Source organism: Fringilla coelebs (genome assembly GCF_963513975.1).
Source record: "Fringilla coelebs genome assembly, chromosome: 1".
Lineage (NCBI taxonomy): Eukaryota > Metazoa > Chordata > Aves > Passeriformes > Fringillidae > Fringilla > Fringilla coelebs.
Genome location: NC_140028.1, coordinates 21,475,883 through 21,502,063, shown reverse-complemented (window position 1 = coordinate 21,502,063; position 26,181 = coordinate 21,475,883). Strand labels below are relative to the sequence as shown.

The following is a 26,181-nucleotide window of genomic DNA, read 5'->3' as shown; positions in this document are numbered from 1 at the left end:
AGAAACCTTAAAACATCTTAAAATTAATAGATGCACCTTATAAAATGCCACAGTTGAAATAGCAGTTTTCCAACTCAAGGACATTTTCAGCTATTGATTTCCCTACTGTGCTTTAAATATCAGATGGGTCTCAAATGCATATAACTAAACAGAAAACAAAATCCTAAAGCCCATTATATCAGACAATGACATTTTCTCCAATGTCATCTCTAACATGTTTGATAGATTTCTAAGTAAGCTGCTATCATGTCAAATGCATGTCTCATGTCATTAACTGAGAAACTGTCCTGAGCATGTCTTTTAGAGGCACTGCTAAGGAGTTAAAAATCCACCTCAAGTTTCAACAGTAAGAAAATATTTTACAGCATAAAAAGAAGTGAAGAGGATACTGCAACAGGCTTATCAAACACAGGTACATTATATACCATTATAGAAATTCTTTCTATAATATGTATGTTACTACATACATTTATGATATGCTACTACACACACCCAGACACAGACATACAGATTAATGCATCTATTTATATAATCTGCTTAGGAACAATAGCAAGGACTGAAACAAAAGGGCTTATGCCTCTTTCACATAGGTTTTGTTTCTAGGAGTCAACCTCAGTACCTTTTCCTTTCCAGCTGAGGAGTATCCAACGTTGTCTGCTGATTCATTGCTTTAATCCAATAAATAAGGGCTTGAAAAACATATGCTACATGTTTTAGTGAGCAGACATCTAGAACAGGAAGAACATCCGAGTGCTCATCGTTGTGAGAACGCATCAAGGACAGCGCGTAGTTCAGGAAATCACCGCGTGCTGACATCATTCCCTGACGGGCACTGAGCAAAGTAGCACGTCTAGTGAAGGAAAAGGATTGAACACACAGACATCAGGCATCAGAAGAGAACACACACTTTATAAGCCCTATATTTGACATTTGGATGTAAAATCTCAATGAACTCCACACAAAAATAGCTATAACAAGCTAAAAGCATAGAACAAGCAGATCAGATGCAGTACATTGTAAACAGTTAATACTCAAGAAGAATCTAGTATGTCAGAATAAACCAAATAGTAGCAACAACACAGGAAGCCAACTTAAATCAAAACAGCAACTGCACTCCAGAGCTGCAGAATTAGATTCCTAAGATGTCTGTGAATAAGATTGGACTATAAAACTGATAATTCATACTGCATGCAGTAATCAAGCTATTTTCATACCTTCTTCCCTCAAGTGTTCTCAAGCTGGCTTCCTCACGGGCTGTCATCCTTTCCCTTCTAGCTGAATTCTGAGAAGCATGGAGAGGATGATTTGGATGCCCAGGATCGCCAGCAGATGATAATGCCGAACCGTAACGCAGCTGAGCTTCAGTAGAGTCCATAATACTGACCATCCAGTTCCAAGTAGGAATAAGCTTTTCTTCCACATAATTCTATAGAAAACAAGATTTAACTCGTTTTGCAAACAATAGAACTAGATGACAAGAATGAAATCTTCCTGATTCCCTACAAAGAGGCTGTAAAACCATGCTCAAGAATTATCGATGATCAGTTTCTGAAAGTTCTCTTGTAACTGCTGATGGTATGCAGCTCTCATTGCTTAACACTTTGATATCTATAAAGCAGTCTCACCATCTCTCTGTCTTTTGGGCATCTCTTCTACTCCTCCCCTTATGACCACTCAGCATCTCCCACGTGTGCACAACTTGATGATTTGAGCTTAATTCCTGACTTTCTTTTAGCTTTAACAGCACTCATCCTGCTGTGGAATTCATCAGACAGATCTTTCACCATTCTTCACCTCTTGCAAATTACTCACTGAAGACAACAAAGACCTGCACAGAGAACTATATCTGCATACAAGTCTCACCTCCTGGTCTCATCTTTGCTTCACCTGTTCCCTCTACTGGCTCTGCAGCCTGCTTTTCTTACCATCTGCTAACTCCATTGACCTGCTGGATTTTTTTGATCCAATATTAGTCTGCTTCCTTCATTCCTCTGCATTCTGGTGTTCAAAAATATCCCTCACACTTCTAATGCACTAAACTAACAAAATGCTCTCTCAACCCCATTTCGGTGTCCAAACAAAACCTCCACTGTTCAGGTTTCCTGTGCTAATACAAGCCTCTTGCTGCCTCAGCTGGACAGATCTCCTGTTCACTTTTCCCATTAAGAATCTCCTGAACAGAAAATTATTTTTGCCTCCTCCATAATAAAACTACATTCTCATTTCTTTTCCTGTTTGTTTACCCCAGTGTTTGATCCCAAAATATCTTTCTAACCTTCCTCTCCCAAAGCAGAAGTTCTTTCCTCCCATCATACTGTGAAAACAGAGCCATGTAAGTATCATGTGGCTCAATCACAAGTAAATATATTGTCAGCATGTTTACACATCCCTACACAGCACTACTAACAGAAAAGAGCATCCCTTGATTTCCTGCCCCCACATAGCAGCTGTGTTGTTCACAGCTGACTTCTGTACTAAATTCAGTACATACAATTTTACCCTATACACTATCCCCAGGTACAAGCTGATAAATACTTTCTAAACACTCTGGAGTCCCTCCAATCTTGTCAGTCTCCGAAACTTATGTCTATACATGAAAGGGAAGACTGTTGTCTGACATATTTTCTCTACAAATGCATTTTACATAAATTTTCAAAAAACAGACAGTCAAGAGCACTGTATAGAAAATATGTGCGTAACATGGAAATAATGACCATTTCCCTGAAGGAAGGGACAGTGAAATCTTTTATCTGTAGAAATCTTTTGTCTCATTTAATTTTTTGGCCCTTACTTTCTTCTTATATAGACTCAACAGTTCATGTCAAATAGAATATGGCAACAGATGTCTAGCAGAAATCCCTAGTCAATTCTCACTTAACTATTAATTACATCCTTTTTTTGAAAGAATATTTGTATATTAAATACTACCAATTTAATGAAATAAATGACTACAGTTACTTTAGCCCACAACTCTCTCTTACTATAAGAAGAGGCTGAGAATGCCAGGAATACTTTAGACTGAAGAAACAAACTCAGGAGGATCTTACCAGTTTGTACAAACACCTGACAAAAAGGTATGAAGTATACGAAGCCAGACTCTTCTTAGTGATACTCAGTGAATGGACAAGTGGGCTACAACTGAAATACTTGGTATGTCCCTTTAAACTCAAGAAAAACCTTCTTTCACTGTGAGCGGTGTCAAACATTTAACAGGTTGTTCATAGTAACAGTGGAATCTCCATCCTTGGAGATAGTCAAAACCTACCCAGTCAGTCCTGAGCAGCCTGCTCCTGTTGACCCTCAAAGAAATTTAGATTAGCCAATATGCAGAGGTCACTTTCAATCTCAACAATTCCATAATTTTACCTTTAAGCCCCAGTTGTATTGAAATTACTTTTTTCCTATGAAAATTTCCATGTTCTTACCTGCAAGTTTACTGCATCTTGGTAAGTCAGCTTCACTGCAGCTGGAATCTGGGAGTACACTAAGTGATTGTATTTGGGAATCAGACCCATCAGATCAGATATCTGCCGTATCACAATACTGTATGCTCTTGCTAGGCTGCTTGCAGATGTTAAATAGCTGCTTGCATTGCTGGCTTCAAGTGCTGCAGCAGCTGCTGCTGCACTTGTACTGATGGTACCACTCCGACGAAGGTTTGAGGGATCAATATAAATCAAGCCTGCTGAACTTGCTAAATATAAAAGAAAAGATTACATTAATGAATTCATTTAATCTTTGCGGTGTCATTTGTGTATTGACTGATTTCATTATCAAGATTTACAGAAATAAATTTGTAAATATTACTGACATCACGACTGTAACTAGCAAATAATTACTAACTACATTAAACATACCCAGATCTTAGCTGCAACAGATCTTTTCCTTTTTTTAAATTCAAAACTACAACTGGAACAGTCAAGGTAGGTCAGCAGTACGACAAAGAGATAAGATTTCATCCTTAAGAGAATAAACAAAAGCAGAGGAAGAAACAAAGCCAGAGCTAGCTGGCATTCATGCATGCCATTCACTCAGACTTGCCTGCTGGGGTTGACGTACTAGAGGGAGCTGTGCTGGTAGTCCTCTGGTTTTGGGTGTTGCGCACAGCCCACTGCATGGAACGGGGAGCCTGTGCAGCACCGTTGGCATGGGAGCTGTTTGTGGTTCGCTCCAGAGGCTCATCAAGCATGAAGGTCTCCTGCTCTATGTCATCACTCTGACTGCTGCTGCTATCAGAGTCACTGGAATCATTTGATTGAGAGTCATCTTCAGAAAAAAATGCTGGAACACTGCTAGCTCCTGTTGAGAAAAATAAGCAATAACTGACAGCTCCACACCTGTGCACATATACATGTATCATGTCAGCATAGTAGACTTCTTCCATGAGAAACTACACTATACTAAAAAGGTTTAATTACCACTATTGAAACGGTTCAATAAATTATCATTATAACATACTGCTAATTCTCCACAGGTGTAATGAAAAAGTAGTATGATTACTAACATTTCAAAATAAAAATGAAGAAGTAATTGGATTTAAAAATACTTTACAGATTCTACCCCTAGGAGAAGAATTCTAAAAATTATGTTTCCAAATTGGACAGTAAGGCAGTTCCTCTCAAAAACCTGTACAATGTTTGTACAGGTATTGTACAGGTATTGTGCATTGATTTAAACCATAAACCATTGTTTTCAACTACTACACTTGAAAATAAGTGAGACCATTTCATTTCACTACACAAGAGCACACAGTAATTTCTAATACACACAGATGCTCGGTAAGAGCAAAAAATGTAGGTCACATCTTAATGCATTTCCTTGTCCAAAAACAGGGCACAGTAGCTTACTATTTAGAGCAAAGGAAAAACAGGAAATCTAGGGAAGGAGGAGAGTACTTACTCCTAATATCTAAATTTAACCAGCTAGATTAGACCCAAAAAGATGTGGTGTACCTGCTTCTGACCCAGCAGTAGCTGCAGTGACAACACTTCTGCGCCCACTGGCATTGTCCTGGTTACTGTGGTTACTCTCACTGTCACTTTCTGTTTCAGCAGCAGCTAGCAAATCCAACTCCATATCACTGCCTATAAAAATAATGGTACAAAACATCTCATGTTTAGAAGACAAAATTATAAGTACTGTGGTGACTCATACAACAGAAACAAACCCCAGACACTCTTACTATAGCAGAAGTTAATGGATATGCAAGGCAGTGCATACACCCAACAACACCTGCAGCATGTTTTCTTATTTTCCAGCAATTAGCCACCTGCTCTCACTCTGCACTGCACATGTATATTCAATACACAATAAATAATACAAAATAAAGGCTTTTAGGATTCAAAATAAGTCACTCCAGCCACAAGATTCCACAACTCTTCATACACATGTACTAGGACAATTTACCATATGCTGTTCCAAATTAATTTAAAGAATTTTCAACTTCAATTTAAGGAATACTTGAAAACTTTTTAAAAACTTATTAAATATACAGGTTCTATTCCAGTTTTAAGCTTTAAGAATGAAATATTTGAATATTCAGCAAATCAGTAAACAGATTTACTATACTGTAAATGGATTGACTGGAAACACAAAGCAGACTCAGAGAAGATAACTTTTTTTTAAATCATAGCTTTGGGTTGTCTAACCTGAAACTAAGTAATACAAGACAAATCATATTAATTAAATAAAATCAAAAATTTTCATACAGGATTGATTAATTATGTCTACAAAATACTGAATCATAATTTAGTACTTTGTGATTAGTTTGAGAATTAGCTTGCCAGGATTCAAACTGCTTTTGAGAACACATCTACCATTCTCATGGTTTGACATTGGCCCAACCATCAACAACATTTTACAGCAGCAAATACAAAAGGTAAAATACATTGTTAACCAAGAATATAATAAAATCTGATACCTTTGGGAACTTAATATTTTCTCCTCAAACAGAAAAAGTTCATGTACTTGTCTACTACATGTTACCTCTAATTTTACACATCTCCTGTAAGACGAGCAGTCTGGAACCCTTGGATTCTCTCTACTCGTGCACATCTCCCAAATCGTTATCACTGGTGACTCCAAAGATGCTTTTCTTTTTGATGCACAGTTTTCTCACTCAAGCAGTAAATGTGCAGGATGTACATTATACATACCATCCTCATCATGCTCATCATGCTGTCCTTCTGCTTCAGCATTTTCTTCACCGTGTTCTTCCTGTTCATCATGATGGTCTTCTTCACCCGCCACCCCCTCAACCACCTCAACCTGCAAAGAGATCACAATATTATGACAGACTATCTTCAATATCAGAGAATCTATGAGTTTACCAAAACAGAGTGCAAAGTTTGATTTAAAAAACCACATCTTAGAAAGATGACATCAAAATTGAACTGATGTGAACAAAAAATGAACTTCCAGCCACAGTACTTGTACATGGCTTACAGTTTATAGCGTTGTGGGGAAAAAAATCTATAGCATAGATTTTAATGCTATAAGGATAAAACTGACTACAAAATCAACAATTAGCTTCTAAATACTGAAGAGATATTATCCTCTATTATCTGCTGAAAAACCCTCTTGCTCTCTAACAGAACCTACATAACAGCTGCCATGTGCTGAAAGACTCTAAAACTTTTTTAACAGGGAGAAATAAGATAGAAAACAACAATTACAAAGTTCTATTAAAAATGCTTACAGCACTATAAGATTTCATGAAGTACTACTTTTTCGAATCAGATGCATAGATTTTAGATTCAGATGTCAAAGCATGGGCTAATGTATTAGGTGTGCTATATTGAGAAGAAAAAAAAAGTACAGAAAGAAAACTGACCTCTTCTACATCAGCTGAAACAATATCATCTTGTTCTTCATCCCTGCCACGAACTGGTTGTGACTGGCTGATTCGTCTTTGCTGAGGATTCCTTATTATGTAGGATGACTGAGATTGACTAGAACTTAAAAGAAAAATATATAAAAATAAATCCTCAAAAAAAGTTGATTTGGACCTCTGGATATCACTTAATGCAAAGCTAACAAAAGCTCCAAAATAAAAACACCTTTAAGAAGTCTTTGAAAAGAACAGATAGTAAGCTTTAACAAGTTTTACCTGCTAGACTGGTCAGATGACGGTCTGGGTGGCAGAGGCTCCACAGAAAACAGTTCTTCACTTCCCTGCATGGCATCTATACTAGTGCTAGCAAGGGTAAAGGGTGCTGTAGGACGTGCAATTCCCATCCTGACTGGAATAATTAGAGATTCTGCTACATTGCACAACTCTTCAACAGCATAGGGCAATAATGCCTGAAATACACGTTTACATTTTCCAATTGGCTGTGGAATAAAATTGCTGGGGGATAAAATACAGAAAGATAAATGTCAAATAAATATTTTTTTTTCCCCAAAAACTTCACGGCAATATTAATTATCCTAATTTTTTTCTCAAAAAATAATTTTTAAGAGATACATGCATTTGTGTGTATAGAAACAACATGCACCTATTCAACTCAGTGAAAATATTTATCGTTCAATAATTCAAGACTAAGGCTTGATATCTAAATCTATTATTACTGAGAGCCAACCATTCAGTGTAATTATAATATGTTTAAAAAAACTATTTCCAAAAATCCTAACACTGTAAACAAAAAGGTTGGTATGGACATTAAGTTTAACAAGCATTGCATTAAAAAGTTATATGACATACCAGCAGCTATTGTGCATCTTTCCAAGTCTGTCTACAGAATACAAAACAATTCAGATGCTTCTGCCTATTGTTGATTTTTATCAACCCATTGTATAGGGGGAAAAAAGTAAATAAAGGAAAAAAAACCACCACAACCAACACATATCTTCACCACTTACTTTTTCTTTTTGGAGGAAGCCATCTCCACACTAAGAATGACAAACACTCTTGCCACAGAACGAAGGAACCTCATTGTAACAGCAATAGCTTCTTCTCTGCGTCCTGGTGTATACTTGTTCTGTAATTCCTTCACCAGCGTACCCAGCAAAGTGTCTAACAGCTGAAGAAAGAGGTCATTACAACTCATTAGTTGAGAGCAATTTTGAAGCATGGAACAAGAGAGATTAAGACTCAAAGGGAGATCACAGTCATAACAATATAAATTCTCAAAACTAGGATTAACTTGAAGTTACTTTCAAATTAGTTTCCAAGCACATGACCTGAGATACCTTACAATATCCTATTATTCAGAACACCTATGTAAAACATGGCTAAGAGTGCTTACCAAAATGTCTGCTGTACATTTGACAATAAGGCAGTGTGTAAAACAGTCCAAGCGAATAGTTCCACTTTGCTGATTAAGGTAAACTTGCTCTTCAGGCAGAAGATGACCTATCCTACTGCTTGCACTAAGACTTGGAAAAAACAAAAAGAAAATAAATAAATTTATGTAAGCCAGCAGGTGTCAAATATCAGATCAAACTTTACATCAACAGCTATGTGTAGATACACACGGGTCTTTATTTTCCTGGGAGCCAAACATGATCATGGACTTCAGTGCATTCCAGTCTTGTAAAACACGTTCCAGCGCTAGCTGGGCAAAACGAGGAGGTTCTAAATCATGATCAGGCATATCAGAATCTAGAAAGATAAAACAAAACAAAAAAAAAAAACAAACAATAAAGCATAAGGAAGAGGTAATGAAATACGGAATTTGCCATTTATTTCACTGAAACAGCTCTTACCTTCAGGATTTGCAGTTTTACGATTGCGATCTTCCCTGATTCTAGGTGGTCTGTACTGGCAGTGTTCTACAGTTTGCCTGGCAACTGTCTGTACTAAAAACAACAGTAGATGTTCTCCCCTGTAATGAAAAAATTGTTAGTGGAAATACAATATACCACATATATTTAGAAAATAATTTTTAAAATTTTGCCCTAGTCAATGCTAATATGAACTTGCCTGCTATTTGGCATGGTAACAAGATTTGTGGTGGTAAGCAGGCGGTAAAGGAGATCAAGGCGAGCAGACTTTTGTCCAGCAATTAGTGTTTTACACTTGCACTTTTCCCAGCAATCACAGTAGGCTGTTGGAGATGTTCGTTTGAGCCTACAAGAAATAGAAAAGGTGAAATGCAACACTGTTCAGTAACATACCAAATCTTGTCTAAACAAGCTGAAGGTGTTGGTGTACATGCTTGGATTTCTTCCTGCAGTTTTTTGTTTCTGATAGTAGCAAAATGCCAAAACCTAGATTAAGTAAGAGAAATACAGATTTTATATGTGGCAGCACTTGATGTTTGTCATCCCTGTTTCCTACACTCATCTCAAAGACGGCAGTTTCATTACAGAGCTTTTCATACTGCCTTAGTAAAACTCATCCAAGGCGATTTATTCTTCCCTAAAACAACCTCCCATCCAAAAAAGTTAAGCTGAAAATACTCATGACATGCAGTAAAATCTCAGTAACTGTTATGGTGCTGAGAATATCTTTATAATTGTATTTGCTAGCTCATTATGGCTAGGATATTAACACTGTAACTTTTACACCCTGTAACAGCAGCACAGAACACATGCAGCTTCAAAGCTTTGGGCCAGGTTGACCTGAGATTTCTTGATTGTTTGCTCACTTTTCCCTTTGTCACACTTGATTTTTAAAAGACTAATATCCTACATTTCTTTCCAAAAATTCACAAGAACAATCTGTCATCAGGATTCATAAAACTTTGAGGGGCATCCAAAATGAAAACATAGCATTATTTAGATATAATGTTCTCACAATATTATGCATTTTGAGAATTATTCCTTTACTCTAAATACTACAAAGTGGAAAGTAGAAAACGAGGTTACTCTTTCAATTCTGACCTATTAAATAAATCCTATAGAACAGACACAAAACCATTTCACTAATCTTCTTTAATCTTCTGTTCTCTTCTGTAAGTTTGGAACACTTCAAACAATGAAAAAATTTATTAAGTATCAGTAAACAAAGAAAACCACAAAACACTGATTTAATTTTAAGAAATGGAACACAATACGTACTTGCAGTCATGTCCTTTGTGACAGACCCTTGCACATTCTGTGCAACAACAAAGAGATTCCAACAGGCCGCATGTTCGGCATTCAAATATATCCTAAAAAAGGGGGGGGAGGAAAATATTATGCATAGTTTTTTCCTTACAGTGCTTGCAATCTCACACTATTTCAGGTTACAATGAAACTGCACTTGTTTAAATTGATGCCTAAACTTAGAAGTAGGTCAGTTCTAGAAAGTGAAACTTAGTTGTTATGTTAGAATATTCAGTGATTTCAAAGAACCATGTCCATCAAAATTCTTGCCAAAGTTAGCCAGAGGGGAAAAGCCACACCCAGTAGTAACCATGTTGTGAGGAACACAGTCAGCTTTGAGGCTACATAGCAGTTTGGGGAGGCAGTACTTACACCAGATTTAAAACTCACAGTAATTTAAACAATGTAATTAATAATTTAAAAATCAGATTAGTAGACTAACACAATACATGGCTGAAACACATTCCTATTTGCTTAAAAAAAAGCACCAACAAAACTTACTTGGTTAATATGTTCTGCACCAGTCCAGGTAAAACTGCATGTATCATTACAACATAAAACATACAAAGGAGAGTCATCTGGATTTGTACCAGAAGGACAAACCATTCCCATAAACACATCATCTTCTTTTTCACTGGAAGTTGCTTCAGCTAAAATAACAGAATAACAGTGTTAAAAACTAACCCCCCCAAAAAACCCCAAAAATATCCAGCAAAAGAATCCATGCTTGGCAGATGCTTGCCATTACAAAATCGCATACAGCATTAGAAGTTTGAATAAAACCTGTTACAGCTTTTTGAGAAAACTTTCTGCTTGTCACAATTATTTCTTATAAAAGCCACTGCAAATTCCTGACTGAAAACCACAACCATTATGTCTTCCCCAGTTTTAAATTCACTAATACTTTAACCAATTAAATCAATCACCTTTTTGAAGGGTTATGGACCATATTTCTATAAGGAGTATTCCTGTCCCACACAAAGTCCTACAGAACTGTGGTGTGACATGCTCTAATGTGTTAAAGCTTTTTCCTAAATTCAATTTCAGGTATTTATCCCAAAAAATTAAATACTGACATTACAAGAAAGTCACAAAATATTATTTGTATATAAATCTTTTCAGGAACAGGATCTAGCTTGAGACATCACTGTATCATATCAGGTTTTTTCAATTTCAACAAAGAAGTTCCATGTGATACAACTGTGCTACCAAAAAATAGTACCTTAATCCACTGGTTTATAAAACAGTGAAATGCCAAAAAAACTACAAAGAACACAAAAGCAATAATATTCATAGAAACCTACTGCAATATACAAACTGCAAAAGAGAAAGATACTCCATAATAGCAAAATTTCCAAAACATGCAGCAATCTACAGTATTAGTAACAGCTCTGTACACACGCCAAATTTTAAAAGGAAGCCAAACACTAACAATCACTAAAACTGTTTTACCTTTAGCAATTTTCTGTGCAGTTTCTAGAATTGTAATTGCAGCAGGATATGCCCGGCCACTAACTGCTGACATAAATGGAGTCATGCCTCTCGCATCCCTAGGCAAAAAAACCCCAACAGACAAGTTAAAACACTGAATTTTTTCATTGTAACAGGAGATGTAGGATGCAACACATGAAAACTTAGCATCACTGAGCTTGTGCAAACAGAAAAACCACAGAGTGAATAAGCACTCTTATTTATTTTACTTCTCTGAAACAGACATACTTTTAAAGGATGGCAGGACACAACACAGCTGTATTCTAATATTCCCAATTTTAACTAACAGGCCTTATTGTAACCTTTTTAAAAAGGCTTCTATGTAATTGATTTAAGACAGTGTAACATTACAAAAGATAGTGAGAACTCTCAGCGAAAATCCTTACTTAGCTGAGAGCAATTCTCGAAGATAAGGCTGTAGAACAACACTATCACACAGCAATTTCAGTATGAAATGAGCATTTGCCTTCCGATCCTTCGATTCCACTACAGATGGTTCTGTAGAAGGACCTGCAGTAGAGAAAAAAAAATATTGCAGAGAAACTGTTTTTCCTCAAAAAATGACTACCTGCTAAAAGCAAGTAGTTCACTGTGGTGAATAACTGGTAACTTATTTTTTTAATTCACTGGTTTCAGCAATACTTCAGTGAAGTACTGTAAATTTCAGTTCCAAATTATATTTGAAATACAGAGGGTAATCCCAATTTCATGCTGATTTCCATAATTTTACATATTTGTCACTCTCCAAGTATATTTTTACATAAAACATAGTATGGTGCTTCATTTACTTTCTGCATACTTGAGAGATTCTGCTTCAATCCAATCTTCATCTGATAAGAGGCATTTTCATATGCAGAAAGTCTGTACAAGCCAAGACAGCTTTTGGGCTAATTTCCATTCTAAAGCATAATCAAATAGGCAGTATATCCTCACCTGGTATTGTGGAGGTGCTGGGTCCTTGGCCGGTGCCAGTCGCTGCTGTGGTAAGAGATCCCACAGCGGGGGCCAGGATAAAATCAATGTCACCATCTTTCAGTAAACAGAACAGCAGGATGTATATCAATACATAAAAACATCCCTAACAACATGCTCTTGCTGCAATGTCTAACACACTGCAGGTTTTCTGTATTTAACTGGTAATCTTTCCCACAAACGGCCACATTCCTAGGTCTGTAATGTAACTCAGCATTACAAAGCAGACTTCCCAGCAGTTTGACACCAGCATTAAAAAGACATATACTGGATTACAAAACAGCTGTTAAGTCTTCAGTAAAATCTTCAAGTTATCTCAATGAACACTTGCTACCTCAATGGCATTGGACAGATTACAGTGTAAGACTAAAATAAATTATTATTCACCTTAAAAGGCATCAGTTCTTAATCTCTCCTTCTACAGCCTAATGTGGTATATGAGCAGACTTACCTGGATCCATTGCAGGAGGGTCTGGAACCCAGCTGGGAGGAGCTATTGGTGGAGAAACTGGGTCTTGGTGATCACTTGATGAAGCACCAGCTTCATGTCTGCCCAATCCAGCAGCTCTCAAGGACCTTCTCATCATTTCCCTTAATCTCAAACTAAATACAAAACGAAGGCAGAAATACTATCATTTTCATTTGTAATTAGAACACATTTAAGAAAAATTTCACATTGAAAAAGGAAACCAAATTCCTCTTATCACCATTTTATTTCAGCATAAGTCAGAATGAGCCAGGAGGTATTATTGCTTACATTTTGTTGCACCAGAATGTTTTAGCCCTGGAAGAGGAGTCACTCAGCAATGCTTCAAGTCAGATCTGAGCCCAGAACACATCCCTAGGCACCACAGCACTGCCTTTTGCAGGCAGCAGCTGATGGGCATTCTTACTGCTATCTGACACTCTTTTTAGCCCAAGCTCATTGCCAGGAGTGTTAAGCTTTTGCAAGGATTTGCTCTTGTTGCTACTGCTTTTTAAAATCTAACTACAAAAAGAGGTTAATGAAAGGATAAAAAAATGGGTCTTGACAGAATTTCTTTTTAATGACTGCTTAGAATAAAATGAATCAACTTAAATTCTTCCCCAGTGGTGTTATGTTGGCCTCACTATTATTCAACTGCTTAAGTGACCATCTCCCTCAGAAATTCTCTTAAAACAAGCTTGGCCACCATCACAGTAGTTTTGTCATACTTAACACTTCTTGGTAAAGAATACCAGAGCTTATCCTCAAATTCCATTTCCCCACAAGGAGGAACATTTCCCTTCACAACTGACAGATAAAGCTTGAACCCCAGAAAACAGGATTAGTTTAGAAACACCCCATCCTATTAGTTCTCACACAAAAAAAGGTTCAAAAAAACACCCGGGCTCTAGTTTGGTGCTTAAAGAAGTGAAATCCAATTTTAAGCTAGCAACAGAGGCCAATTCTTAAGCTAGACTGAAGAAAAGAATTAATAACAGATCGCTAGTTAATACAGAAATTAGCATTCAGAAAACAAGAAGAAAACATTACTCAGTTTACCTCCTGCTGCTTGATGATCCTGCCCTATTTCCTGGGCCATTACTTGACACAACAGAGATTGCATTTGCAATAGCTTCCACAGCTGAGAGCCTTTCAGCAAACGTGTTCCTTTCAGAGCGCTCTGCTTCTGAAAAATTAAGAAAATTCAGTGCTAAAATTTTACTTGGAAAAATTATAAGAAAGGAGTATAAAACATGGAACATCCCTTTTTTTTTTTTAATATTTAGAGAGACAGATTCGGTTCATACATAGATTTTTATTTTGGATGCGCTTAACAATGATTCTGAACAAGCTTTCTGTATTACCAACAGACAAGGTCCTATCATGTAACTGATTCCAGACACTCACTGAGTCAAGGCTTCAAAAAAGCCTTGATAAAATTATAAAAAAGAAAACAAAACACAAAAAACAACTATAAAAAGCACACAAAACAAATAAACAAGCAAAACCACCAAAACAACCCACACCAAAACACTAGACCAGGAGAACAAGACAACAAACCACACTTCACAGTGAGCATCCATAACAATGCAAATGTGTGGGCTTGTAATATACACACTCAGATATGAACCTGCTTAGGAGAACTATGTTTGGAGTATAAGAAGGCAGTACAATCAGTTTACATCAGAAAGAACTAGCATTTCTTCTAACATCTACAACCCTAAGCATCGTAACACCTGCAGGTTCTACTCATAATGAGGAGTGAATTTTGTCAAGTGGGATACAGAATATTAAAGCGAGATACAGAACATTATTTTTAAAAAAAAGTTTTTGTTACAAAGTAGACACAAAAGGTGTATTTCTGAACAAAGAAAAGTATTTTCTTAAAGTGACTCTGATTGCTCTTTCAGGACATGTCTCAAAGTTGCAAGGGCTAGTGCTCACTTTCTATTCAAAGGCTTTTTAAACTGAAAGTCACCATTCTCTGCACACTTATTTTCAAGAGCGACAGTATTAAGGCCTGGACAGTTCCCTTTTTTTTTTTTTAAACAGGAAAGTACTATTAATACATTTCATTCAAAGAATGAGAAGAATAAGGTAATCTGACAGTATGTGTCAGCTGTTATAGTAAGGTTATTCTTTAAATATTTCCATTCACCACTACCCTAAGTAAAAGAGGTCCTTGGTTTTGCTTGTTCACAAGCATGTGCAGGCTTCTTAGACAAAGATCACCAACTACCCAAAGCAGACAACTACCAAACAGTTAGCAGTGAGAGAATACTACTCCTGTGCCCCTAGCTACAAGTTGATTCATAGCTGTAAATGAATTGCCATGGTATTTGTGCTGTACTCCTTTCTCAGATGCACTAGCTCTCATAACTCACAACCCATCACTTCTGGACCTCTCACACAAGGGGTCACAGCTCTGGAGAGTAATCCCTCAAGCAATACAAGCACTCTCTGCAGCAAAGGTTTCACCTGCTCTGGAGAAACTGATCTGTAACTGAATTTTCACTGTTCCACTTACAAAGTTAACATCTGGTTTTGGAGAACCACCAATTGTACATGCTTTGGCTCTAATGGGTGATTTGCTGTTCCATTGTCTAATGAAATCTGTCCCAGTTCTCCAGGCAAAACCCCTCAGTTTTTATGTGTTCAGCACCATTGCATGAAATTCAGTATCACAACTTTTTAATGACTTCACGTGCTTTGGACATTTCTTTTATACATGCTTTTCCCAAGATCCCTTCTATTGGCAAGACTGAGGAGATGTCAATTCACAGAAGCAGAGCAGCTTTCCCCAGCTTTTCAGTTCTGAGGCCACTTTTCCTGCCATTCATTTATCATTCATCCAACACTGCAGGAGCTATAGCTAAACTAGGCACAGGATGTGAGAAAGAAGAGAAGGAAAAATAAAAAGCTTATCCCTGCCCTCAATATTTCCTTTTTGGCACTTATAAAGAAACTTGTATGAACAAGAGTGAAGAATCTCAAGAAGGTACTAGCTGGGAAGTGGCACTAAATTGTTACAAAATTTTTAAGAGACGACATATCTGTATGTCTGGAATTGAAGCCTTTACTTCTAAATCAAACTTCTTTTACATTTTAAGAGACAACCCTGTAACTCACAGACAGTAACATAAGTCACCACTGCCCTCCAGATGATAAACAGAAAATAAGCTTGTCCTAATATCCATCACTAACAGTTACAGTGGAAGCTAAATATGACCTGAATCTAAAGACATGAATCTCCTTCAAGTACAAGTTTTATGAGGGAAAAAGAGAGAGGCAGAGGAGTGTCACAAGTCTATCAGGTTCATGTTTTTCATTTTTCAGAAAGTTAGATTACACCCAAACGAAGTTACTGAAAAAAATGTCAAGGTTGCAAAGACAAGCACTCAAATTAGGAAAAGTCAGATTAAGTTTGCCCATGCATCCTTATTTCAACTTCCTTGCGTGCTTATAGTAACACAATCTTCAGTTACACAGTTTGGTTTTGTTTGTTTATTTTAATTTGGGTTTTTTGTCTCGGATTGTTTTGTGACCCCACCCACCCTGTGCCCAGCAACAATGCCCCTGCCTCAGTCAGTGCACAGGATGGACGACACACTAAAGATGAAGGGTTGTACAGAGAGCAGGCTGTTTATGCCTTGTTTGCTGCAACATGAGGGAGGGGTGTAGTAAGGCAGCAACAGCTTGGGAAGGAGAGGGAGAAACACTGTGTTGTGTTTAATGCCACTGAACATCGCTTTGGAAAACAGGAAACTGTTTCTGACACATCTATCAGCACAAAGAACTTTGTGAAACAAGTTTTTACAGACGATCGTGATACACTTTACTCATTTCTGGACACCTAAAGGTGCCTGACTCACAGAAATAATTAACATTCACAGCACAACTAAAACTACGATTAATCCAGTCATAGAATTCAGTGTCTTGAAGTAACACCTACTCAAAATCAGGCCCAAGGCTTCTCAAACAGAATGCTCAAAACTAGTTAATAGCTTTGAATACAGAAAAACTTCAAGCTATAATAAAACTCCAAGCAAGAGATGAAAAAGCTGCACATTACCCCCATTTTATAAATAGGGATATGAGGAACAATTAAGGTCTATAAATGACTAAAATTCAATGACAGCACCATACAAAAATCCCACAAGGAAGTTCATTCATTATTCACTGCAGGGTTTGTATGGTGTGCAAGAGTAAGGAATGGGGCCACACACTGAATGATGAGGATAAAAAGAAATATTGAATAGCTACCCATTCGGTGAGCACCGTCCATCTTGTGCACTGAATGAGGTAGTCCTGTGGAAAAAATAGTATGATGGTGTAATTAAAGACCATTTCACAAAGCATACCTGTGTACAGCACATGGGTAAACTCAATTCTGCCATTCTTTAATTTTTGAGTGCTTGACTTAGCAACCTTGTTCTGTTAACATGCTTTTTACATAACAGTATTTAACAGACATTTTAAAATGGTGTCAGTAACTGACATTAGTAAGTCGTTCTTCCACATTTTTAAATACATATCAATGACAAGTAGTATTTCTAATTAAAGGTATTAACATTCTACAACACTTCAAAATTATCACATACCATTTATCATAAATTTTACTAGTGATATAACGGGGATACTAGTGACACAAAAGTAGAAGAATACTTTTTTCATCTAAAATTAGCATGGGAATGTCAAAAGTTTTTACAATCAATTTAAACAGCTTCGTGCTCTTAACTACTGAATTCTTAAAAAAATTCTCATAAAACCTTTTAAGAGTAATAAAATTGTTGTCTCAGCACCTTTGAAAGACCAGGGCACATTTCAGGCGCTGAATTTTAATATACCCTTATATGAAGAATGCAGCCTTTATTTCATATTTCCTTGAAAATGCATGAAAATATTATTTTCAAATTATTTTCATTATATTGTTGAGCTCACCCTCTTCCTCTTTTGTTTCCTTGTTGCTGGTTGGAAAGCATACAGACACACAAGCATGCAGAATATTACGGTTTCCATCACATCTATGGCCAAGGAACGTCTGCAGCATCTGTGGATTCTGATCCAAGACAACTGCTTGCTCAAGATTCATCAGGTATTGTCTGCAAGCCTCGTAGTCACATCGAAGAATGTGCTGCATCAATGTTTGTTTCTGTATTCAAAAGAATAAAGTATTTCAGAAATGTGAAACACAAAAGGTAGATAAAAGCTCCATAAATACTTCTAATTTTCTTCTAGTTTTGAAGTTAATAGGAAGGTCTTCCTCTCCAACACTGGCTGGAAGTTAGTGCAGGAGCTGTTCAGAATATCCATCATCTCAATTATAGCACAGTTAAAAACAGAGTTGTGTGCATTCAGGCACAGATAAGCAAAAGGAATGGAGCAGCAGATGCCATCAGGCTCACAAAAGCATTCCTTTGGCTTCACTGTTGGATTCTTAAGATACATGGAGCTATGAAATGGAAGTAATCTAACGTGGGAAAAGTGATACAACTGAAAAAGCCTAAGGATGTACACGAATGAGCTCTAACCTAGTTCTTTTTAAACACATGGTTTATGTGCTGAGAAGTGAATGATTAGAAGCTGTTGAAGGTCTGGGAGGTCCACCCCATATATCACCAGTTTTTCCATAATGATGGAATACTACTGCACTGTGAAATCAATCTCAGTCTTACAGGTACACAGTACCTCCGGGTGGCAGCAGAACACACAGCAGAGCTAACAAATTACTGACAAGATTTTACAAGTATGACATACAAATTCACAGCACTACTCATACAACGTCACTGATGAGGACAGAATTCTACAGGTGATTCAAGTGAAAAAACCTTCACTTTCCTCTCCTAGTTTCCCAGTATACGCTCCAAATAGATGTTTTTTTTTAAATAGAAAAAAAAATTATTGCATTCTCAGGGATCCAACAAAAACAGGTTGTTGGATCTCTGAGAAAAACTATGCACCCATGAGACTCATGAAACTGCACAATGTGAGTAGATATAAAAAGGTAACCATTTCAAAATCAATGCCTAAAAAAACCCCTACTCATTAAAAGCCTGATACAGAAGACATGCATCCCTCCAAAAAAGGGTCTTTCACTTTACTTGGCAAATTGTGGGTGTTTTTGTGTTTCTAAGAGAACCTTCAGTTGAAATTAGCTTCTTTCAAATAGTGAAAACATAAATCAGTATCCAAACATGAAGCTGCTTTAAGCATAACTTTATAATAGTAAGAGAAAAAAAAAAAACAACAAAACATAATTCCATAGTAGAGAAAATATTTTACCTCAACAGCCATAATGATAATAGCAGCTTTCTTTTTGATGGTCGAGTTAGCAGGAAGATTTGTTAAGGAATGAACACCCATTCCAAGACTACTAATAGGTGGGAGATCAAGCCAGTCAGGGTCTCGTATCCCACCCATACAATCTTTTGCCATTGGATAGATTGTACCATTTCCATCTCTAAGAATAATAGGCGATTCCTACATTTGGGGAAAAAAGATTTCATTATTTAGTCTCCATAATTTATAACTATTATCCTCCCCAAAAGGTCCCAAAGTTCTTGACTGACAGCAACTACAACAGTTTACCCAAGATTCCCATTTACATCATTGACTCCTATCATTAGAAGTGGTGCAACATAAGATAGGAAATTCCTTTGTGCAAATGCCTGAAATGTGTTTAACATAATAAATATTAGTAGAAATATCTTCCTTCTGACAAACATTCATTGATTAACACTACCAGTGAAACAAATAGTAACTATACTTTTAGCTCACTTAAATGCTCCAAGTAAAATTGAATATATTGAAATGAAACATTCAACTTCAATTATTTTGCAAAAACTGTTTCTTTCAGTTATCCTAAACAAAGAGTATCACGTTTGTGGAAGAGTTGCACAAAACCTTAATCATTTTTAGTGAATCTGTATTTTCAGTCAATTACAGATGAATTTTTTTTCTTTGTTAATATTTGCATTTATTCTCAAGAGTGGATTTATATCTGACCCAGCTCCAAAATATAGCTAGATCACATTCCAAAATGCAGCTAGATAAGTTGATACTAATCCAAGAACCATTCTGTCACCTTTTTTCTCCCCTTTTTTACATTCAAGGTAGAGTTTAAGTAAGATGTGCTTAGGTAAGTTGTTTGCTATTGCCCTTGTGCCATCAAAATATTAAAGGTAGCAGCAAACTTTTCATAACCTGTTTGAAGTACTATTTCTTTGCCATATTTTAGAGAAGTCTTACAGAAGGCTGTACCACCTCATTCCAAGAAGACAAAAGAGAAGTGCAGTGAGGTTAAATGATTGAGACACAAAACCACAAACCTGTCCAGCTGTAAAAATAGCAACACTTCTCTCATTTTGACCCAGGAATGCAATGCTGCTAGTAGGGAAATTATTTTCCTGTTCAGCCTTTCCTGTGGCAAGGTCAAATATGCAGTATCGAACCCAGTTCCCAGTTTTCAGAACAGCATGCACTCCTTCAAAAACACATGAAAAAAAAAGTTAATGTTTTATGGATGCCATCCAGTAAAAGAACTCCTAACTAGAGCACTTTCAATGGAAGCACCTGTTTATGTCATTCTGAAAGCAGGCATTTTTCACTTGGATAAGAGAGACAGGTAATAAAGGAACCAACAGATTTGGACTCGGGGGCTAAGTCCTACTTACCTTTTGAATCTACATTTACTGCTAGGATCTCTGTTTTTTCAGGAATACACAGCTTTTTTGGTGTTCTTTGAAAACAGTCAGGAACTTTTGGAGTTCCACCAGTTTTTACAACCTGAAAAGAGATGTAAAATTTTAAGCTGCAATTAAGCACACACAGGGCTGACACTTGTAAATAATGATTGTTTCCTCCATGTTTCACAAACACATACCTGCAGTTCATCTATCCTGAGCAGCCTACAGTCTTGGAGGAGAGAAGAAGGATCAGGATCGGAGTTAGAACTGCTCTGACAGTTTGCATTATTGGAGGTGCCTGGAAATTTCACAGCAACATACGCACCATCCACTTTTAGCACCTACAGGCAGAACACATTAGAGTTTTACCAAAAGGCTGAACAGAACCTGATTTGCTTCAGAATAAATCACACCTTTTTCAGGGAGAGGAAAAAACTTACAATATCCAGTGATAAAATTGTATAGCTCTTGGTCATTAGCCTTGCAGTTTTGCTAAAATTACTGAAATTTGAGAAACTTGGATTTCCTAATGACTTCATAAGCATCCTGACTCATATCAAAGGTCCCTCCATTTCAGCATCCTACATCCAAGAGAAGCCAACATCAACTGACTAGAGAAGCTCCTACTGGTACTCCCCTGGTCTCTTTCCAACTTCCACCTCTTGGAAACAGCAGGACAACTTCATGTTTAATAGCCTGGACAGACCTTTCTCTTATTAATTTGCCCAATCACTTCTGGAAATAAACACTACTCTTGTGGCAATTAATTCCAAACATTAGCCAACAATTCAACAACAGCAAAGTCTACTTTGAGTCACCTACTTCAAGTGCCCATTAGATCTTATATTACAAGATAAAGGAAAAAATCTTTTTTTAGCCCCACCTGAAATTTTCAGTGCTCTTTCCTTAACAAGACTACACACAGTGTTCGTTTACCAGTCTAGCACCTGTTCTGTACACTCAGTGATCAAGTTCTCCCTCAGTCCCTTAGGACTGAAGGATACGCACAAGTGTATCCAGATGTTCATCCATGTGTGTGTCTCTCCTTCTCTGGCCCCCCAAGGAAACAGAAGCTATTCAACTCTACACTGACACAGGCATTTCTAAGACTGTAACCTCTATAAAGACTTGCTGCCATGCATATCTAATCCAAACTGTCAAAACAGGCTTCCCTGATTCAGGAACTTCTTGTGCTATCACCAAACAGCAAGGCTCTTTGAATTTGCAGCTGAGACCATAATTTTCCTAAAAAAAAAACAAAGCTGAGGCAGAAGAGGGTGGGGAAAGAAGAGACAATGTTTTAATTTTGAGCAGAAATAAGAACTCTGTATGGTCTCAGTCTTGATCAAAACTAGATATAAGCAACCATCAGTCTTTAATAAGCCCTAATTTCTCAATAGTTTCTACACAGAAAGTGCTTAACAAACAAAAGTCTAGATGTAACCAACTTATCTGAAAGGTCTCCGACAATAAATAACATGTGTCAAATTTTCAAGATACTGTATGTAAGAAAAATCTATATTTTCTACCAATTTTTCTAGCTAAGTGCAGCCTGTCAAGTGCAGTAGAGAAAATGATATATTGACAATCTTAAAGCATTAGCAGATTTTTTTGTAACGAAGATTACTGTGGACAGAGTTACAGCAGTTGCTCACTACATGCTGAAACTTCACTCTAGAAGCTGAATTACAAGTTCCAGTAATAGAGCATCACTGATAGCTGTAAGAATACTACCCAAAAAATTCAAAATTCAGACCTAGTCAAAAGATTCATAAACAGTAACCATCACCTGAACAGACAGAAATCTAGAAAAGACAGAATTCTACTGAGATTGGCTGGACAACTCTCTAGAAGAAAACTGTGGCTTAGTAAAAAAACTTTATTCCATGTACATTTAGATGTTTCTAAGATAATCAGACTAACGTATAAGCCTGTAATTGCATGCCAATGGTTCAATCAGAATTTTTAGTCCAACATGTAGAACATTTTTTTTTTTTAATGACTAAAGTTCCTACAAGAACTTTACAAATTTGGGCTGCTTTCTGATGGAAGCACACCTTAAGAAAAGGTACAATTCTCCAAACTTTAACATAGCTCCATAACTAAAGGGTTTTTACTGCCTGCTTTCTGGCTGCTCATAGTGTTACCAACTACATCATTTCTCACTTATATCACTTTTGATGTGTTCAGAGAAATGATGACAGTTTCGAAGTGCTGAAATTCTTACAGCATCCACATGACAAATATTTTTTCTTTCCCATTCTCCATGAAAATCACATATATTTAAAAACTGGAAAATATGCTTATTGAAATTTTGCTAAGAAGATAATCACCTCTTCAAACCTAAAATCAATTCTTTAGTTAAAGTTACTACTACAGCTGTTGGCTGTTATACAGAAGGAAAATAAAACTATCCCCTGATGTAGTGAGCAATGAGCTTGAGTGAAGCATTTGATAGCAACTGGACATAGAAAGCTCCAAAGCAAAAATGTGGCATAATGAGCCAGCGCCAAACAAGATAAAAATGCAACATAAACATTCCTCTTTAATTGAATTTATGTAAGTCTAAGATAGTTTTAAAACTCATTACAAAAATAAAATGCAAAAACTTAAAGGATTGAGATGCTTTAGCTTATACAAGTAATGTACTGCTGATACTGCTAACGCAGAAGTTTCACCAATTAGAAGCAAGCATTTTACATAACTACATGCACAGTATGTGCCTTACTAGGACTTAATTAAGAGAATGAATTGAGTGAAAAAAGCAAGCAACAAAACGGACAACTAAAGAATTTTTTCTGAAAAGCAGAATACCTTTTTAGTGCATTTTCAGCTACAAGATAACACCAGGTCTTTTTCATAAAATAAAAAAAAAAACTATTCGAGAAACTAAAAGATGAACACAGTTGTTAACTCCTTTATCCTTACTATCAATCCACTTCCACAGTCCCTAACACCAGAATGCCACTGGAAATCATTGAATCATTCCCTCTCCAAAATCACCACATTCTTCCTCAAAACACGCCAGGGAAAATAAGTTTTTAACTTCCTATCAAAACTTCTTTTTGAAATAGAAGAAATTTTAATATCACAGAAAAGGCTTCTATCTCTATCCTAAAGGTAGAAAGAAATATTTCTTCAGCTTCAAAGAAATACTGACACAATTTAAAAAATTACTCAACTTTGAAAGATGCAAACAGATTCATAATAGGGAGTGGGTAACTCTTCTAGGGCAAGATCCAGTCTGAGCTCTTTCAATTTATCCTTCGCATTGGAAGGCTTGAATCTCAGACAGAAATCAAAGGAAAAAAAGCAAAATCAAGTGACTGACTGAAAAAATGCAATATAAAGTAAGAACAAACTACTCAATCCAAATTTATGTTTTACAAAATTCCTAAAAGCTGACAGGCTTTCTGGGTATAGGAACTGCAAAATTGGTAATACACAGGATTCTCACCTGGTTGAGGATAACTTTGATGACCAGAAGCAGTTTGGGGAGGCCTTGGACACTGCCAATGGAAAGCCTCAGATCAAAACGAACCGCAGCTGCCAAAGAAGAAAAAAGCAGCTCCAACCCAGGTTCCCCATCCCTCTGTTCTAGCAGTGGTTTCAGACACTATTTAAGCCATTTCAGAAGAAGAGATCCAGAAGCTCATGTGGTGAAGTAGAATATCCCAAAGTGCATGGGATCAACAGTAAAAAGCTTTTATCCCTCTGATACCAGTAAGCAGCAACAAAGGCTTATTTCAGCCCATATCTTTTCTCAACAACACTAAAGAACCCTCCATCAGACTTCTCACCAGTGCAGACAAGAGATGGGACAAGTGCCAGGCTATTTCATTCTATCAGTCTTTCATCAGGTAGATAATCCTGGAATGATTATCTCTTCCATCTAGTGATGGACTCGGAGGAATAAAGGCTTAATTTCATTCCAAGCCATGAAGGATTTAAATTGAAATAAGATTGGAAGGTAATAAATTCCAAGGAGCAAGGAAAATACTAACTACAAGAGAGTATATAGCAAACATGCATTCTTAATCTCTTTCAACACCACCTCACTGTAAAGACTTTGCACTCTCATCAGACTCTTTGGTCATTCACTGCTTTGGCATCATATGAAATCCACACTTACAAAGCAGTGTGTAAAATGCAGATTGCATGATCTACCAGTATCAGAATGATCACAAACACTCATCTTGGATCTTAGCACTCAGGGGAGAGCTGCTACATTATCAACGAAGTGCCCAGAGAGACAGGGGTAATAGAAGTCAACACCTTCTACCTGCCCACTGTTCTACAGAACACAGCAGGGGTCATGGAAGGATTTTAAACTGACATTTTTAAGAGACATCGTGAAGCTGCTGCATACATCCAAAAGCATGGGAACATAAAATTTCTAGACACAAAATCATTTCAGGAACACAGGCTGCACATTAGTAAATCTGAACCCCTTCCTTCCCTATCTCTAAATTCCACCTCCTGAAGACTAAGTGAAAATTTTCCTTTTTGTGTAAAACAAAGAATTATATAAATAATTTTAAAAGACAGCAAACATTTTGACAGAAGCTCATGGCTACCACACATTTATAATTTTATTTTAAAGAAATAAATGTTTAAACTTTTGGATGCTCTTGCAGGTAAAAGAACAAAAATAATTGCTTTATTCCTCTTACTCCTTCAAATCTGAATCATTACATAAAGCAAGATTTTTGGCCTCAGAAATCAATTTGTTTAGTGCAACTTGACTTCACATTTTGCTCAAAAAATATCCACCAATTACCAGTGTGTGTTTCTCAAAGATGCCCACGTATTCACATGCTCCATGACCACATATTTTACTGGATGACACTTTGAGAGAAGCTTAGTGCTGCTCCACTGACACCACGATTTGTAATATTAATTTCTTTAAACTCAGAGTTGTTTCAAAGCCTTTCCAACTTTCTGAAACACCAAGGCTAACATGTTCCCAGGTTACACTGGAATAGTATATTCTCATGCAAGATGCTCGAGCCACTGAAGCCTCCCATAATAATACATCAAAGATGTGACCTTTCTGATTGTCAGTCAGTAAACAGAAGACCATGGAAGACCAGATTAATGCATATCTGGGTGGACTCTAAAAGGGTAGAACTTCTTAACTCCTGAAGTCCTAAGAGCCCTAACCCATCTAACCATGTTTTTGCAGTCTGAACCTCTGCACACACACATTCAAAAATTACTTATGGATACAATAGTAGATTATTCAGAATTCAAATCCTCTTTGTGTATAATTCAGCTCACAACAAGCTCAAATACAAACATTACTGTTCCATAACGAACAATGTTACCCTGGAGTCTGTAGGAGCAAACTGCCAAGGGCAACTCTTCTGCAGAGGTGCCTCTGGTTTTCTGGTTTTCCTTCATACAATCACATAACTGATCCAAATTACAAACAGAACACGTAACAAGGCTTAAACTTGTTTATTGCCTTGTAATAAACTGCATTTCTGACTTTAACCTGGACATCACCAGGCAAAAAATAGATAAAGTAATACAAAA

At 36.8% G+C, this 26,181-nt stretch overlaps 1 protein-coding gene across 6 annotated transcripts in view; it reads right to left on the bottom strand.

Moving 5' to 3' along the window:
• The window catches only part of UBR5 (ubiquitin protein ligase E3 component n-recognin 5), an 89,254-nt gene that overhangs the window by 16,558 nt on the left and 46,515 nt on the right, over positions 1-26,181 (bottom strand). For 3 of the 6 annotated variants that reach the window (XM_084218156.1, XM_084218158.1, XM_084218161.1), the window contains 26 exons: positions 20,841-20,984; positions 20,632-20,743; positions 20,287-20,441; positions 19,241-19,438; positions 17,900-18,110; positions 17,222-17,266; positions 14,018-14,144; positions 12,944-13,095; positions 12,454-12,549; positions 11,907-12,030; positions 11,482-11,579; positions 10,531-10,679; positions 10,003-10,094; positions 8,924-9,070; positions 8,707-8,825; positions 8,476-8,602; positions 8,247-8,376; positions 7,861-8,021; positions 7,109-7,348; positions 6,833-6,956; positions 6,156-6,267; positions 4,953-5,084; positions 4,038-4,299; positions 3,426-3,690; positions 1,215-1,426; positions 620-850 (listed from right to left, as the gene is read on the bottom strand). In XM_084218156.1, the coding sequence (XP_084074282.1) occupies positions 620-850; positions 1,215-1,426; positions 3,426-3,690; positions 4,038-4,299; positions 4,953-5,084; positions 6,156-6,267; positions 6,833-6,956; positions 7,109-7,348; positions 7,861-8,021; positions 8,247-8,376; positions 8,476-8,602; positions 8,707-8,825; positions 8,924-9,070; positions 10,003-10,094; positions 10,531-10,679; positions 11,482-11,579; positions 11,907-12,030; positions 12,454-12,549; positions 12,944-13,095; positions 14,018-14,144; positions 17,222-17,266; positions 17,900-18,110; positions 19,241-19,438; positions 20,287-20,441; positions 20,632-20,743; positions 20,841-20,984 (3,965 nt within the window). The remainder of the gene's footprint in view (positions 1-619; positions 851-1,214; positions 1,427-3,425; positions 3,691-4,037; positions 4,300-4,952; positions 5,085-6,155; positions 6,268-6,832; positions 6,957-7,108; positions 7,349-7,860; positions 8,022-8,246; positions 8,377-8,475; positions 8,603-8,706; positions 8,826-8,923; positions 9,071-10,002; positions 10,095-10,530; positions 10,680-11,481; positions 11,580-11,906; positions 12,031-12,453; positions 12,550-12,943; positions 13,096-14,017; positions 14,145-17,221; positions 17,267-17,899; positions 18,111-19,240; positions 19,439-20,286; positions 20,442-20,631; positions 20,744-20,840; positions 20,985-26,181) is intronic. The other 3 variants (XM_084218159.1, XM_084218160.1, XM_084218157.1) reach the window with 2 other exon arrangements.